Source organism: Paroedura picta, chromosome 3, assembly GCF_049243985.1.
Source record: "Paroedura picta isolate Pp20150507F chromosome 3, Ppicta_v3.0, whole genome shotgun sequence".
In the NCBI taxonomy this organism is placed as follows: Eukaryota; Metazoa; Chordata; class Lepidosauria; order Squamata; family Gekkonidae; genus Paroedura; species Paroedura picta.
The window spans coordinates 25110935-25128981 of NC_135371.1; the positions used below are offsets into that span (position 1 = coordinate 25110935).

An 18047-nucleotide genomic window follows, 5' to 3' on the forward strand; every position below is an offset into this window, starting at 1 on the left:
CCACAGCACTGATAAAGCTGCTCTGACTGAGCAGTGATACCAGGGCTCTCTCAGCTTCACCTACCTCACAGGGTGGCTCTTGTGGGGAAAGGAAAGGGAAGGTGACTGTAAGCCGCTTTGAGCCTCCTCCGGATAGAGAAAAGCAACATATAAGAACCAACTCTTCTTCTGCTGCTGATTCTTCTTCTTCTTCTACCTTAAAAAATCTTTCCCCCGTTCTGTGTTTCCAGCCCTCTTGCAAATCTTGGAATTTCTCCAAACCTGTATATTATTATTATTCTCCCACCTGAAGTTGGCATTATTGGGGGGGGGAGGTTGTTCTACGTTTTTGGGCCATGTTTAGAATTGGATAAAATGACAAAGGTCAAGCCAACCAGACCGTGGTAAATGTAGCCTATTTGGAACCTGGGGTGGGCTGGTGGGTGAGGCTTGGTGATGTGGGGGAAGACATGGATGCCAACCTCCAGGTGAATCTCCTAATTTGAAGATTATCTGACTTCTGTCATATTATGAGAAGACATGAGACAGTGGAAAAGGCAATAAGTCTTTTGGAAAAGTTGAAGGAACCAGAAAAGAGGAAGACTCAGCAAATGAACAGTTGATTCAATACAGAAAGCTATGACCTTCAGTATGTAAAACCTAAGCAAGGCTTTTACTGATACGATGTCTTGGAAGCCATTAATTCATAGAGTTGCCATGAGTATGAAGCAACCTGGTGGCAATTAATCCGAAATTACTGGGAAACCTATTCCAGATTTACTTATGTACTATTCATATTGCCAACTCAGTGAGGAAGAAGGGACCTGGCAGTGCAGTCAATATGGAAATTATATACACTATACTATTGGTTACTGCTGAAGAAAAACAACCCACTTTGTAAATGCAGGTGCAAATTGAATCAGAGATGCTGGACACTGACATCACTATACCCAGGGACAGCTCTTGTTGATGTGGAAACATATATACTGCTGCAGTAAGGCAAACGTAAGTGGTATTCATCACTCCCACCCCTGGGCCAGAGGCCAGAAAGCATGAACAGGGCTCAGAGCTGGGCCTGGCCAGCCACCACTGTACCCCTTCATCCTCCAGCTACCCTGGCCTCTGCCCTGGCGGGGCAGCCAGTAACAAGGGCCGCCAGTGCCAATCAGATTGTTGTGTTTCCACATTATCTGTGACAATCTGATTCTCACTAAAAATTTTTCATGGGGCCATGATGTCTTCTAGTGATTCCCTAAGCATTTAGGCCCCTCCTGCATGCATGCAAGTGTCTTCTTGGAAGAAGGAATGGAGGGTCACTCTCACTCTCCTTTCAAGCACCGGGGGGTGGGCACGGTACAGCCCAATCTCGGAATCTAAGCAGGGTCAGTACTTGGAAGGGAGACCACTAAGGAAGCCTCTGAAGAAGAAGGCAATAGCAAACCATCTCTGCTTCTTACTTTCTTTGAAAGTCTACTGCTGGGGTTCTATTAACTGGCTGCAACGCCAGCACTTTACACACACACATACTGACTGAGTTTAAAAGAAGTATGAATGAGCCTGTCCCATTCTCTGCAGGTGCCCCATCAGTGAAAAAAGAGATTGATCCAGAGACCCATGTGCCTCTGGGTTACTGGTGGGTCCTCTCAGCATCCCTGCCATGCTGACTCTTCATACTGGTTCTAGCCATTATCTATTATTTTCAAATTCTACTTTCAAATTTTATTATTCTGAGCCTTCAGTAACTTTTGAATAATTGGTATTAATTCAGAATATGATAATGTGAAGTAACTGGTGTTCAAGTTAACAATGACCTGATCCGGATGAACTGCATATCTGTGTATTAAAGCAGTCTTGTAAGGTCCTTTTGATAATTATTTATTTTGGGCAGAATCCAGCCAAAGAGTTAAGCACATTTAGAGTCCATTGACTTCAACAGGAGATCTTTAAGCACACATTTCTCTTTCCTGTTTAAATTAATGAGACTAAAATGAGGTTAATTTTGGCCGGACTGTAATTTTTAGCTCTCCCCTGCTGGGAAAAGCCAGAAGGTAACCACGAAAGAGCTCTGCTACTTTTCCTGTGGCCCAGAAAGAATGTTTCAGGGTTGATTCCAGATTTCTCTCCTGGTTTTAACAAACAGGAGAAGCAACCACACTAATTCTGAAGTGTTCTTTTTGGCTGAGGAGAAAGTAGATGGGGGGGGGGAGAGCTGTCACGAAAGGTGGAAGAGGGATTTGCACACAAATGGTGCTAGGGCAGCACAGAGTGATGGCAAGGTTCATAAATTGATCCCCCCCCCCCCCGTTTTTAAAGTTTTTTTCTTTGCCTAGGAGAAGATTATTCTCAGATGGTCTGTTGAAACCAAAGGATGCTTGCAGTCATCTCTGACAAAAGCTTCAAAGAATGTGAAATGGACTAAATGCCAGGAGCAAAAGAGAATGTGGTTAGTTACCCAGCTGGAATGCTGCCAGTGAACAAGGTAACACACCTAAATCTTGGTTAGAGGTATGTATCTTTTTTAAAAAGTTACAGAAGCTATCCAGACTTGAATACATCAATAGAAACCGTATAGAGTCAGCATTTCCTTGTAAATGTAGGGAGACGGTTTCATTGTATAAAAAGTGCTGCATCTCACAAGATATAATCCGTTCATTATCATGGTTAATCTGTAAACTATACTGAACATTCTGTTTTGTAGGAAACACCTGATGCTGGAGAACAGCAAACCACTGAAGTGAGTACACACGCTGTAAAAAGGTAGGTGCGGATACAAATGTTTTTCAAGACAGAGAAACTCTTCTTAGATGTAACTGAATGCTGAGCAAACCAGCACTCACTTATCATACGCACATCTTGGGAAAGTTGGACACCGAACTGCTCCCTAGCCAGATGCAAGTTTATTTTTACCTTGTGTAAGGGAAGAATATAAAAGGAGAGCTTCCCCTGTGTAAGGAGGGATTAGTGCAAGGAGCACCCTTAATCACCGCTTTTTAGATAAAATAGTTTCTGGGGTTTGCTGGTTCAAGTAGTCATCACAGCCTCCAAAATCAAATGACAGGGACCTCTCTGTGTTTACACACACACACACACTTAAACATACACACACACACACACATTTTTTGCATGCATACATTTATAAAGCTGGCACCAGTGAATTTATGTAAGTGTATACATGCCTTTACAAAGATTTTCATTTGTTTAAATAACAGCATACAAATTAAAGTCGCCATGTAAAGGATTCTATGTATCATAAGCTCTTTTTAGACATTAACAGCATCAATGGCTCAGACTAGCCTGAGCTCGTTGGAGTAAAGAAACTAAGCAGGATTGGCCACAGTTAGTATTGGGATGGGAGACCACCAAGGAAGGCCAGAGCTGGGACACGGAGGCACACCACCTCTTACTCTGAAAACTCCGCAATAGGTTGTGACTTAATGGCACTTACTATTTTTCAGAAATTAGAGTTATGTGTAATGGGAGGCCGGCAACTGCATGTGTATCTTCCCAATAGACTGAAAGCAAGAACTGTTTTGGTGACTGCAAACCAATCACTGACTTTTTAAGGGTTCTGGTTGGCTTTTACTACAGCTGTGAGTACATGCAACATACACCCAGTGTTCTTGTTTGAATAACATGGTGATCATGCATACTGGAAGAATTGCAGGTAGCACACATGGCAGATATGTGCTAATGCTTCGTATCAGGTAAGCGTGCACAGAAGGAAAGTGTGGTAAAGCACAGAGAGCAAGTTGTATGTGTAAGAAGGTTGCGGTTAATATGCTAGACTAAACTACAAAGACTTGGGTTCAAATCCACATTCTAACTTAGAACTCACTGTGTGACCTTAGGCCAGTCAACATCGTTTAGATTATTTTACAGGACCATTTACAGCAGGGGTAGTCAACCTGTGGTCCTCCAGATGTTCATGGACTACAATTCCCCTGAGCCCCTGCCAGTGTTTGCTACCCCTGATTTACATGATAACACAGAGGGAAAGGACCTCAGATTGCTGAAGGAAAGGTGAGATGAAAGTCATCGTCCTTGGTCATTAGTGGGTAGTTGAAAATCAGGAGATAACTTTCCCATCTTCACTGATATTCAACTGCAATGAAGTGTTTTTCTTAAAAATGTTTACCATGTGCTGTGTGTATTATATATACAAACAGAACTGCCCCATACACAAGTCCCATGTCATTGAGAAATATTTACATTAACATGAAGGAATCAAATTAACTCCTTTTGTAAATTTGACTTATTAGCTAATCTAGTTAATATATATATTTGGTTCTATAAAATGGAGGCATTTCCCCCATCCCTTTGCCATGTACTATGTTCTTGGGCCACATGACTTCTAATCCCCATCATAAATATTTGTTGTAGGACTGGGCCCCTCATGAAGATAATTCCATTCTGAAGGATAAGCTGTACAGACCCAGTAAATGTAGGGAAATGGAGAGAAACAGGCATAGGCATTGTTAGGAAATACTCTCCTTTCCTCCTTGAACCAACTAATTGAATGCAAAGTCCATGTCATGTTCATCTGGATCATGTCATAGCTGCCTTGACCAAAGTCCCAAGATCCTCTCAGAGCTACCAGAGGTCTTCCTCCTTTGAGTACCCCGTCCCTGTTTTGCAGTCTCTTGGGCCATCTGGCCCCCTATTGGGCTCCAAATGTTAAGGCTGACCTTTCCTGCCTCTAGATGTCAAGCTGTAAACTGTACATACCTTTGATGATACCATAGTGCATCCTGTAAGATGACAGACGGAGGGAACAAAGGGTGAAGGGGGAGAGCTGGCTCTATATCTGTTCCAAGCTTTCATATGTCTCTAGCTTTAGCAACAAAGTGTCCTATGTAGCCATTTGTCATTTCCTCAACAAACTACTGAGTTTCTATCCAGGATTCTGAATTTGCCTTTTGGGGAGAATTGGCATGGAACATGACAGTCCCCTTAACCCTGAATTCAGCTCACACTATGTGAGATTAGATGGGAGGGATTCTGGCCAAATGGTATCGGCATCAGGTCAACTTTAGTCCTACTACCTCTACATGTGGGAAAGAGGTGCTAAAAAAATGGTGTTTTATGAAAAGAGCCAACAAAAATGTTCAAAGAAGCACACAATACAGATTCTCAGCAACACTTCAGAATGCCCCCTGCACATTTATTTATTTTCTGATAAATGTAAACCTGATCGTCTTCAGCCACTATAACTCAGAGTGGCTTACCGTTAAAAGCAATCAGTTTTTAACTTAATTGATGAAATGCACAGTACTATTGGGACTTTAAATAAGGGTTCACAGAACATCACCCGACTTTCAGTTTACAGAGATAATGAGGATGGAGGAACATCCCAGATATTAGGCCTCTATACTCACTCTTCGCTTCTGGCCCTTAAGGGTGTATAGCATTTGGACTCCATGGAATTCATATTCAATTATAAGACAGGGGACATTCCAGATGTTACTCTTTCATATGGAAAGCCATCAGGAAGAAAATTTCCAGCTTTGCAGTCCCAACAGCAGGCCTGCTTTTTAATATTGCATGATGTGGTACCGGCCTATCATAGGCTGCAATACTAAAAGCCTCCCAGCATATGTGCACTGAACCTTATGGCTAAATCACACATTTATAGCTATCATATACCACTTTAGAATGAGGATGAGAGAGGTTGCAATGTTACTCTACAAATGAATCTTTCCCTGCAAATAGCAACCTAGTGTGTCAGAGAGAAGGCTCATCTCCCTCCCTTACTAACTTTCTATAAGTAAACAAGGTTTTTTTAAAAGGTGTGTGAGCTCTGCTTTTATTGATGTACGAAGGTTTTGATAAGGAAAAGTGATCAAACATTCTCAAATCCAAAAGATGTTGCTATCTTGTTTGGTCTTCACCCTTAAGCCGAGGAGTGGTTATAAAAGGCTCCCGTATCTTTAAAACTAAACCAAACCACCCACACACAAAAATCAAATTTGGGTTGGATCCTACACATTTTTCTTACCATGCTCTTTTCAGAGTAGCCTTTCCAACTGCCAGAAATCTTCTGCTGAGGTTTGGGGAACCCTAGTTCATAAAACAGACTATAGCAGAAGAAGCCGCATTAAGGGGCAGGGATCAGGTGAACTCAACCTCCTACCATTTTCCAGCAATGGACGATCCCTGAGACAGAGCATGAAGCTAATGAGGTCTAGCTTAGGTGGCCAAAATCCCTTGCCCCTTAACCTGATATATAGTTGTAATCCTAACCAAGCATCTGTGTGGCTCAATAGCCTGACTGTATATATATATAGCAATGCCATACCCTTATTTATTGCAACTGAAGTGAGTTTCTGACCCGTGCCTTTTTAGTAGTTTCTAAAATAAGGGTGTTTTTTTTACAATGTCTTTCACCCATGCCTCACCATGGTCTGTCTATCTCTCATGACCTTGCCTGTATGTGTTGTGACCTTGACTGCCTTTGCTTACTTCTAGCTAGCAGTCTGTTGCAAATGGCAAACAGAGACCCACCCTCTGCGTAAAGAAACTGGCTGCATTTCCACCTCTTCTGTCATGTTGCTCAGTGACTCCCTGCTTAGAATGTCACTGTTTCCCAAAGGTTGGTAGTATCGGTAGCAACATGATGCAGTGGCTAGAATGCTGGATGAGGGAGATCCATGTTCTCCTCCTGCCGTGTAGTGAGTGGGTTGGCTGACCTTTGGTTGGCTGACCTTTGGTTGACCCCTTTCCATCTAAAGTCCACCACAAGGTTGTTGTGAGAATCAAACGGAGGAAGGGATACTGATATGTATTGCACTGAGTTCCTTGGATGAAAGGCAGACAAATATAAGTAGCCACCTGCTGTGATTGGTTGCCATTTCTTTATGTTGTCTATGTGTGTGCACAACTATCATGGGGGCACTGTTTGTCCAAATTAAGTTACTCCAATCTGATTTCACTCAACTTACACTGGAGTAATTCTGCACATGACTGCTCTGTGTCTTGGGAGTAAGCCGCACTAAATATAGTGAGACTTACTTCCAACTAGACATGCATAGGGCTTGTTTGGGAGAAAAATACCACTGGATTAAAAGGAATTTCTTCCACATAAATATGCCTACCTTTGGATTGTACAACTTCAGTAGTAACACACCATGTTTTTTTCCACCCTTGAGAATGAGCAGAGCCACACTTAAATCTCAACTATATACTTAACAATCCCCATTTGGGTCTTATATAAGGTGACCAGATTTTAACATTGGTAAAGCGGGACAGCATTGATCGGGGGGGGGGGTGGTTCTTGATTAAAAATGTGGTCTATAAGGAGCAACAAAAAGTTTCATTGAACGCATAGAATGCAAAAATAGTATTGTAATATATATATTTAATTTCAACATAAGTACAATTTGCCAGGTACCCCCAGATGTCCCTCCAAAAGTGGGACAATCTGGTCACCTTAGTCTTATAAGTTAAAATGATTTGTCTCTGTTGAATTTCATATTATTAATTTTAGCCTAGCTTTCCTGTCTCTTGAGGATTTTTGCTTTCCAAGGTAGAGTCCAATAGCACCTATAAGACCAACAAAGATTTATTGAAGGCATGAGCTTTCGAGTGCATGCACTCTTCCTCAGACTAAATGAACAACCATGGTGTTAGCTATTGTGCCCAGTTTGGTATCCTCTACAAGTATGATGAGGATTCTCTATATCCTTTTACATAAGTAACTGGTAAAGTGTCCAAGGGTGCCAGATCCAGTACAAAGGACTTTGACATCCCAATGGAACCCTGTCTCCAGCAAACTGATTCATAAGCACTTCCAACTACCTGTGAATCCATATAATGGTATTATTATTGTCTAGCCCACGTTAAACCAGTTTGCTAACCAAATAGGTGAATTTTCCATATGCTTTGCTAAGCTCAAGATATAATGCATCTACTGCATTCTCTTGATCCATTGTAGTCTTGATGGCAGACTCATTGGTCTGGACCTTCCTTTTACCTCCCTTATGAAGACTTGGACAACATTTGCACATCTCCAGTCTAACAGAACCTGACTTGTTCTTCAGGATTTCTTAAATGTGATCAATAAAAGTTTTGAATATGCATTCTAAAGTTCCTTTAGGGCAGGGGTAGTCAACCTGTGGTCCTCCAGATCTTCATGGACTACAATTCCCATGAGCCCCTGCCAGCGTTTGCTGGCAGGGGCTCATGGGAATTGTAGTCCATGGACATCTGGAGGACCACAGGTTGTCTACCCCTGCTTTAGGGCCTTAAGAGGCAGTTAATCCAGCCCAGAAGACCTGAGCTCATTTAAGATAGCCAGGTATTTCCCTGACCAACTTCTTAGGAATTCTGCGATGCAATTCTATCTGCTCACCTCTATTGTAACTTTTGGGAAGCTATGCACAATTATTCACTTTGGAAGAAAATAAGAGACAAAGCCAGAAGTTGAACAGAAATAGAATAGAAGCAAGACATGCAGGTGACAAAAACTGTGCATAAAATGCTTGACCTCTAAATGCTCTGGGGGCAGGAAGAATAGTAGAATAACCAGCTTTTGGCTCGGATATGCAACTAAAGCAGAAAGGTGTGGCTGGGAAGAAACAAGGTGCGTTTCCCCGGAGGCATAATCTCTGCACTTGCTTAAATTTCCTCCCTAGACCTTCCTCAAGGTAAATGAGCTCTTCCATGGGACTTATGTGCTCATTCCAGATGTTTACAATTTGTTCAGGAATGAAGTTCTTGTGCACAATCATGTACCCAGGGCAAGGAAAGGGGCCTCTTAAGGGTAGCCCTGCAAAGCAGTGGGGTAATGCAAAACCTCCTGCTTGGGCATGCTAACAAGAGTTAGTTTGCTCCTAGTAGCAGTGCATCCCAAAAGATATCAGCATCCATATATTCTCATCCCTAGCAACAATAAGGAAAGCAAAACTCTACTTGTTCATATTCTGTCTGTCACAAAGGTGTGAAAGAGACATAGATTCCGCCAGGGAAAAGGCAGCAATCCTAAGTGAATCAGGGGCTACAACAGCAAGCAATAATGATTTGCCCATTTTTTACAGCACGAAGCAGCACAGAAACAAAGGGTATGCCAGTACTCTACTACTCTGTGCCAGAAAATGGTGTATTGGCTGAAGTTTTGCACATCATGCAGTTCTTAAACAATTCAGGAAGAAAGTGGTAACCTTTGACCTACATACTGTTAGTAAAGCCAGAGTTTCTTCTTTTTTTGGGGGGGGGGTACTTGCCAGTACTGAACACGGGGGTCGGGGGCTGTCCTGAGGGAGGAATTGGTGTAAATTGGTGAACCCTCATATATGAGTACCACTACTTTTCTAACAACAGGAAAAAAATCACAGTGATTTTAGAAAAGAGGTAAAAAAGGAAAGACAAAACAAACACACTAGTGATAAGCTCTTGAGCTTTCCTATATTCTGGCTAACAGAACATTGACAGCAGGTCAGTATCTACTAATTTCACATACAGCTGCCAAACTGCAACCCAGAGAGCTGTATATTTCCAGACAGAATGTCCATAACTTGTCCTGCTTACTCGTCTTCTCTCACACAATTCACGGCTAGCTTAGGTAACTTACAGGTACACACAAATCTCCAGGTAGCAACCCTGAAGTATTCTGAGAAGTCCTAATTAGGAACTTTGCGCTGGGCTCTTAAAAAGAGATGCTCTCAGAAGGATGGGGATTTCACAATATGGACACATAGCATTTGCATGATAGGAAGTTCAATATGCTGTTATCACTGTTCTCTTTTCTGCCGGACTAAACTGAGCGGCTTCTAAAGGCCGGATGTGCTGGTATACATGAGGAATCCTTCAGAAGTTTAATACTTCTGCTGGAATCAGAAACTCTTATACCTTCCTATACTGTCCTGCTTATCCACTTGCAAAATATCTTGTCTGCCCTATAACCAGAGAAGTCAAGCGGTTAGTACAACTTAAATATAACATTCATTTCCTACCTTGATAGGGGCTAAAAATGTTATTTTGCAAAGCAGCTTGAAACTCTTTACAATTGTAGCACACAGTTTATCCAGGCATAGTCAGTAAGAAAAGGACACAGTTCAATTTTTTTTCCCAGTTCAGGGGCAGAGAGCAACCATCAGCCAAGTTAATGGACTTCTACTGAAACCTTCAAAGGATTAGCTGTCCTAGTTCACAGAGACACGTTCCCCAGGGCCTTATACTTAGGTCTCCCAGGCAGACAGGCCACCGGGAAATTTACTGGTGAATTACTGCTCTAGAGCAGGGGTAGTCAACCTGTGGTCCTCCAGATGTCCATGGACTACAATTCCCATGAGCCCCTGCTAGCAAATGCTGGCAGGGGCTCATGGGAATTGTAGTCCATGGACATCTGGAGGACCACAGGTTGACTACCCCTGCTCTAGAGGGCTTCAGGTAGCCAGGAGCAAGCAGAGCCAACCTGCAGCAGCTATGCTTAGCATCGCAGGCACCATTCAGCCTGGGTTGATCCTGGGCCACTTTAATTTCTCACTCCATGTCTGAAGCTTTAGTTTTTCCATAAGTACCGAAAGACAAAATTTCAATTGTGAGTCTCTCCTAGCAACCACACTTCATTAGCCAGCCTCTAAGGTCCCAGATTTCCTAAACCAGCATCCATTGGAGGTGATCCTGGTCTGACTATAAAAAGCAGTTCAATTATCTGATTTATAGAATATCCCCCTCTGCAAGCAGGCTTGGGATGGTTTATATCAACAGATAAAAGCATTAATAAACAGGTTAAAACATCCTATAAATTAAAAACTACCAAACAAAGCCCCATACCCATTCTAGCTATCTTCGGCAAGGCCTGCAGAGATTGGCTGTACGTCAGTTTAATGGATTTTTACTCTCAACTCCCCCGTCCCATCTACTGCCAAATCTCCACAGACCCTGCCTGGATGTTATTTGCTCTTTACAAATTCCAACCAGGCATATAAGGGACTGGTTTTATACAGAAACCAGGCAGAAAGCCCATTGCACACAGGAATGCAATGGGCGCTAGCAGTAGGCCACCCTGACACCGTCGCCCTACCTGCTTGCTGCATTTGTGGTCAATGTGGAGGGCTATGGTCCTATGGTTTGGGCCCCCCCCCCAACACCTCTGCAGCTGCCCAGCCTGCTAGGCAAGCTGGCAGCCGGGGTGAGCTGCAGCCTGGCCAGGGCACCGCTTCACGAGTCTTCCTGAGTGCATTTAGGGCCCGGCCCAATCTGGTGCACCCAGCTTTGCTGGCCATGCCTGGATTGGCCCATGGAGTGTGTCTGGCCGGAAGTGGAGGCCAGACAGCCGGAAACAGATCCCGGACACGCTCCTTCCATAGTGGCTCTACTGAAATATTAGAGTCACTATTCTTCCCAGACTATAAGGTGACTTTGGATTATTTGGGCCCAAGAGCCCTCACTCTGCCTAGCTTGGCACAAATGAGAATGTTTCCAGAGTTCATATAAGCATTTTGAAACAGTCAAATCGCTGGTTTTTCTGTCCAACTAGTATGAACACAACAACAAGCTTTTACAAGCAGTCCTACGGGGCTTTGTAAAAAAATGCTTTTGGAGTGTTTTTCAAAGGGTAGATGTGGCTAAGGTCCTAAGAGCCAAAAACCACGGCATACACACCCAGTGGTAAACAAAGAAAATGCTGAATAGCTTTATGCTCAGAGATAATCTTGGGAGGAAGATAGCCATTTCCCATTTTACCACTGACAAATGGATACAATCTGTCTCTTCCTGTTCCATATCTCTCATTTAATCATGCCAATAAGGAAACACCACCCTTGGATACCAAATCTTTCCATTTACGTTTCTTGCCACAGACCTTTGAATGGAGCCTCCCAGAACTTTGCCACTATCTTAGAAGGGAAGGACTCTTTCACCCCAAAGATTTTATTTATTTATTACTGGACTTCTATATCGCTCTTCCTGGCCAGCCGACTCGGTGTGGTTCACAACAAATAAAAATACAGTTTAAAAACCAAGCAACCAACCCCCCCCCCCACCCTCCCACCATACAATGGCTAGAAATGCCACCTCCCATGAAAAAGCTGGGGTGGTTAGAGGGGGGAGCCCAATCAATGTTCCACCACCCAACCTCAACCAAATGCCTGGTGGAAGAGCTTCATCTTACAGGCCTTGCAGAACTGCAAGAGCTCCATCGGGGCCCTCAGCTCTTCCGGGAGCTCATTCCACCAGGATGGGGCCACATGTGTTTCATAGACTGTTTATGCACTGGGAACTTCACTGCCCCACCCCCCTCTCAGGAGCACAGATCAGGGGCGGATGAGGTGCACCAGGCCAAATGCTCACCCATGTGGGTGCAGGAAGAGGTGGGGCAACCGGCCATGACTAAAACTCCAGCCTGCAGCCCAGCATGAAACCTCCAGTGCATAAACGGTCATAGTGAGGTTATTTCCCTGGGCCCCATTATATCAATGAACAAGAGGAGCTGTCAATCTGTTTTATTTTCCTGCCTCTACCTGCACGTTCAAAACACATCCACTTACCTTCCTCGGCTTGACCTTATCTTGCAAATCGTACTGGCCAATTCCTTTATAACTAATTCCAAGCCACCATGGGATTCCTTGTTTATCCTGTACGGAGAGAAGAATACACGTAATTAAAATGGGAGGGGGGGAAATAAAAAACCCACAGAGTTGATATAATATTTAACTACTTTGCTCCTCAACAAGTATCTGCAGGTTAGGCTGACGGAGGGTGCTCTGTTAGCACACCTGCAGCCAGCTGAGCAAGGATTACGGTTTAAAGTGGTCTGCCATTCCTTTCCCAGCTGGAAGATTGCTGTGCAAACAGGCCAGAAGCAGCGGGGAGGAGAGGCCTACATTCTTTGGAATGGCACAAATGGGGGGAGACCCTGCCGGCAATAAAAGCAGTCCTGATACTAGTACAGCTTTGTTCAAGTACATTTGCACTATGGAAATAAAGTCGTGTTTGTGTACACTCCCTTCCACAAATCAGTTTGTAGGCTCACATAGAGAACAGGAGTAGGTAAACGATAGGCATAGAGAACAGGAGTAGGTAAACGATAGCCTTCAAGAAAAAACTGTGCCGCTTTGCTTTCAGGTTTCACAAAGTTCATCTTCTTTGGGTAGGAAAATAATAACAATAATACTGGCCATACGCGGTCTGGGCCCAGTATACCTGAGGGACCGCCTCTCCACCTACACTCCTCAAAGATCCTTGAGCTCTTCTACTTCCAACCTCCTGGTGGTCCCTGGCCACAAGGCTTGACCTCAGCCTCAGCCAGGGCCAGAGCTTTCTCCATTCTGGCCCCTGCCTGGTGGAACGAGCTCCCAGAGGAGATCAGGGCCCTGAGAGAACCTAAACAGTTCCACAGGACCTGCAAAAGGGAGCTCCTCCGCCAAGCATTTGGTTGAGGTTGACCCAAACCACCACTTCCAGTTGGCCCCCAAGCCCCCCCCCCACTACGACTGACACTAATCGGCCTCACCCACTGGGACCCAGTAAGAGTTGAGCTGAGGCTCTTGCAATTTCTATTTTATAATGTTATTGTTATGTTCATGTTAAGTTATTGTTGTTGTAATTACTGTTATCACCTGTTACCATATGTTATCTGTATCTTTTCCTGTTCTCTGTAAACCGCCCTCGGGGAGGGCGGTATATAAATATAATATATAAATGTAGCCCTTTAGTATCCTCACAGTATTTGTGCGTTTGATCTCAGCAATCCTTATAGGCCCTCTCCTCACACAGATTGGTCATTGGTTCGCAAACTGGGGGTTAGATGGGGAGCAAGCAATTTGAGACAGTGCACTTTGTGAGTTCATGGTGGTGCTGAGACTGAGGTGGTCCTGTAGGCTTGCCTCAGGAAGGAGCCCCAGAGAAAGACAGGCTTAATGCCCTTCCCTGCTCTGAACTCCAGCGGGAGGGGCATCTTAAGAAGAGAACTGACTGCTTGACTTATTTCATTTAGTTCCCTTAAATTTAAAATACAAATGTCTTGACTGAATTATCCATTTTCTTCCATATAGCATGAGAAAATCATGACCTCAACCCAACCATTCTTATACTGAGCCCTTTTGCCCTCAACAATCCTATGCTGGGCGACTCAGAACACTATCCAGGTATATTTATTAATAATTTAATTTATGTATTTGATTTTGAGCCTGCTGCTCCCAGAACTGGCTTGTGGCGAGTTACATGAAAATTCAAAGAAAATTCAACATACAATAACATGGATAAAACCCATTAAACCTCCATTAAAAACCCTCAACACTACAATTCTATGGGATTCACTTCTAGGAAAACCATTCTTAGGGTTGCATGATGCTTTGATTTTGTTTGCTGCTCTCTGCTTAAACTGGCTCTGGGATCTCAGAGGGGAACAGGTCTTCTTTGCTACCTGCTTTTTTTGCAGCCTGTGCCAGGGATTGAACATGGGACCCTGCACACAGGTGGCAGGTGCACTGCCTCTGAGTCACAGTCCTGCCCCTTCACTGCTGAATAACCAGGGTTTCTTTTTTGCTGTACTTTTTCCATCATGTTTTTTTTTAGCTCTCAGCCAGCTCCAGTGTCATGCGATAAAAGTCTTTTGAGAGATTACTAACCTTTACTCCATAATAATGGACACCGTAAGTAGGCAGAGCTTCAACTACTTTCATGTACCTAGAAACAGATTAATAAGTAAATGGGTCAATTACTTGGCACAGTCTTCTGCTAGCACGCATTTTCTTTTCCAGCCGTTACATTCTCCATGAATTAGAGGCTGCAACTTGTTTTATACAGGAGTAGGAAGGGGGGGGGAGTAGCTTAAGGACAGATCAGTCAATGCCTGTGCTTGAATTCTGTTTACGAAAGGGCTCAAGCAAAGCAGTTAACTGCCAAGTCAGAATCTCAAGAGAACCCAGTAAAATGGAGCAACCATATTTTCAGGCTGTCAGGCATCCAAAGGAATTTGCCAGGTGCTCACCTTCCTCTGCATGCCTCTATGACAGCTGAACTTTAGAAGCCTGGCTCCAATTGTGGGGGCTAAGAACTGTACACCAGAGCTCTGAATACTTTCTCACACTGGATTCTAAGGTGGGCTATCTTCTTCTGAATGTGCCTGCATTGTGAATGCCGCTGACCTACTTCCTAACTATCTGACAGAAATCTGAGTAGTAAAGGATAAAACTTCTAAGAGATGTAACCATGAAATGAATTCTCACAGTACGAGTCCCTGTTTGTGGTTGGTCGGTTGCTCACTTCATTTCTGCTGCTGGGTCACTGACATTCATTTTCAATTGACTCCTCATTGGGTTGCTGGGAAGACAACATTGAGGAGGGAAGAGCCATAGATGCTGTTCCTTGAATTCCTTAGACCAGGGGTGGGCAAACTGCGGCCCTCCAGATGTCCATGGACTACAATTCCCATGACCCCTGCCCAGCATGGACTACCATTCCCATGAGCCCCTGCCAGCATTTGCTGGCAGGGGCTCATGGGAATGGTAGTCCATGGACATCTGGAGGGCCACAGTTTGCCCACCCCTGCCTTAGACGAAGGACAGGATAAAAATGTGGCAGTAGCAATCTATTGAGTTGGTGGATGCCAAAAAGGCTAAATGCAGATTCCCCAAGGAGCTTCCCTCCTCTGTTTTGCCCTCAACATATGAAACTGCTTTATTTAGAGGTCAGTCTTCTGTATTCCACTTCCTAGCAGTGCTCTGGAATATCATGTGGAGAATTTTTACGTCATCTGCTACCTGATGGTCTTAGCTGGAGATACTGAGGCTTGAATTTGGGAACATGCAAGGCATATGCCTTACCACTGAGCCGTACTCCTCCCTCTTAACAACTCTGAGAGGCAGGTCAGAGTGACAGTGTGTCTGACTTAAGGTTATCCAGAGAGGTTTGTGGCTGAATGAAAATTCGAACTTCGGTCTCCCAGGTTCCAGTCTAGCATTTTAATACGGCTCATCGCACTGGCTCCTTTTGTACCTTTGCCAGATATCTGGGAAGTCAGACCTTTCTCTTCACATCCAGCCTCTTCTAACATATATATATATATATATATATGTATATATATATATATAAAACTATAAGTATAAATCATGTGACTAACCACCTCCCAAATGAATGGTTTGTTAGTGAAAGCCCTCCTACCATTCTACCACATCCCAAAATAGCCAAAACATTACTTACTGAACAATGGCGTGTCCTCTGGTCAGCCCCTTAATTTTTACATAATGTTCAATGACTCTGTCCTCACTGTGAAAACAAGCAGAACCACCCATTACGAGTCAAACAAAATTGGGTGATGCTAAGGGGCTTTTTGCACGCCTTCAAAATCGCACAATGGTTGCTAATTGAAAACGCTATTGATTTGCCATAACGCACGACGTCGCCGACAATCTGCCACACACCTGAAACCAATCTGCAAAAAGCGCTTCCTTGTAGCGCTTTCAGGGAAATCCCCAAAAGTGGATTCACCCTCCGGAAAGCGATACACTCCTGCAACCAATCTGCAACACTAGCGAAAAAGACCTGTGCGTTAAAATTGTTGCGGTTTCTACAAAGTCCCTCCCCCTGGCTGTCTTCTCTGATCTTCCGGCGAAGCGATCGCCATTTTTTTTTCTCCGAGCGAGCGGGGATAAACGCACCAGCGAGCCTCTTCTGTTTAGAGGCTTCCCTGGCTTCAGTCCTTCCCCTTTAGTCACTAAGCACAAACCACAGAAAAGCCCGTTTGCTGATGTATTTTCCCATTAATTTTTACACATTCGTTCAGCTGAAAATCGGGCCCGTGAGAGAGGGGGGGGGGATTTTTTTCACTCCGAGGCAGCGTGGCAACGATCAAACGATCAAACGACAGCTCAAACACACCAGGCAGCTGGACAGGTCTCTCGGTTGCAACGAATCTACCCAGATTCGTTGCTATGGGTCTGTTTTTTTTTTTAAAAAACCTTTCTTAAAGGGAAAGGGGCTGTTTGGGAGCATGCTAACGGCTGCCCATTGGCTGCTTGATGGCCAGGGGCGGGACAGCTCGGCAATAGCGCTTCCTTTCTAGCGATTTCTGCCGAGACCGGCAGCCTGTGGGAAACGCTACAAAATGCAACTGGATTCCACCACAAAGGCAGGTATGCATAACGACGAATTCCACTACTTTAAATGGCGATTTTTCATTCAGTGACCAATTTGCAACAAAGATCCCGGTGCGTAAAGCCCCTAAGAATTGAGTAGAGCTTCTTGTGGCACAGAGTGGTAAGGCAGCAAACATACAGTCTGAAGCTCTGCCCATGAGGCTGGGAGTTCAATCCCAGCAGCTGGTTCAAGGTTGACTCAGCCTTCCATCCTTCCCAGGTTGGTAAAATGAGTACCCAGCTTGCTGGGGGGGGGGGTAAATGGTAATAACTGGGGAAGGCACTGGCAAACCACCCCGTATTGAGTCTGCCATGAAAACGCTAGAGGGCGTCACCCCAAAAGTCAGACATGATCCATTGCTTGCACAGGGGATACCTTTACCTTTAAGAATTGGGTGGTCATTTCTGAGAACTCAGTCAAATTGAACCACTGCTCTGTGAAATGTGTACTTGTTTTTTCAAGATCTGAGAGACATGGAGCTATGGAACAGTGCCTTCTCCCTGACAGAATTAACTGGGGTCTATTTCCCAATTACTGACGAATTGGATTGCTTACAGAATGAGGTGTGACAAAACAAGAACAAGAACACCAGTCAGTAAAACCAATGAATGCAATGTCATAAAAATTATTTAGATCATTTAAAAAGTAGCAATTCATTATGGGTCCAGAAAATACAGCAGTACAAATATACTTAGTGCCAGGTGAGCATCTCTTGAGATGGTATTTCATATCTGTGGTACTATCACAGGACAGTGGGCTCCCAAGGAAGGGGAGATTCTCTTCAAGATCCTGCATTTTCACATGGAATACCGTAACCCCAAGCAGTATAGGGTTTTTAAGGACAAACCTCATGTTTTGGATTGCATTTGGAAGTAGTGAAGCAATTCTTACCTTGGTTAGATAATTAATCCTCTTATATATCATTTGGATTATCTCATTACTGATGCCATAATGGCAAACTGTCTCAGCATGGTATAGTTGAACTTTGCCAA

The 18047-nt window shown here is 43.9% G+C and overlaps 1 protein-coding gene across 10 annotated transcripts in view; it reads right to left on the reverse strand.

Annotated features, from left to right (window-relative positions):
• FRMD4B (FERM domain containing 4B) overlaps positions 1-18047 on the reverse strand; it is a 266219-nt gene that overhangs the window by 50733 nt on the left and 197439 nt on the right. For all 10 annotated transcript variants that reach the window (XM_077325142.1, XM_077325143.1, XM_077325144.1 and 7 more), the window contains 3 exons: positions 16120-16185; positions 14547-14604; positions 12465-12551 (listed from right to left, as the gene is read on the reverse strand). In XM_077325142.1, coding sequence (XP_077181257.1) covers positions 12465-12551; positions 14547-14604; positions 16120-16185 — 211 coding nt within the window. The remainder of the gene's footprint in view (positions 1-12464; positions 12552-14546; positions 14605-16119; positions 16186-18047) is intronic.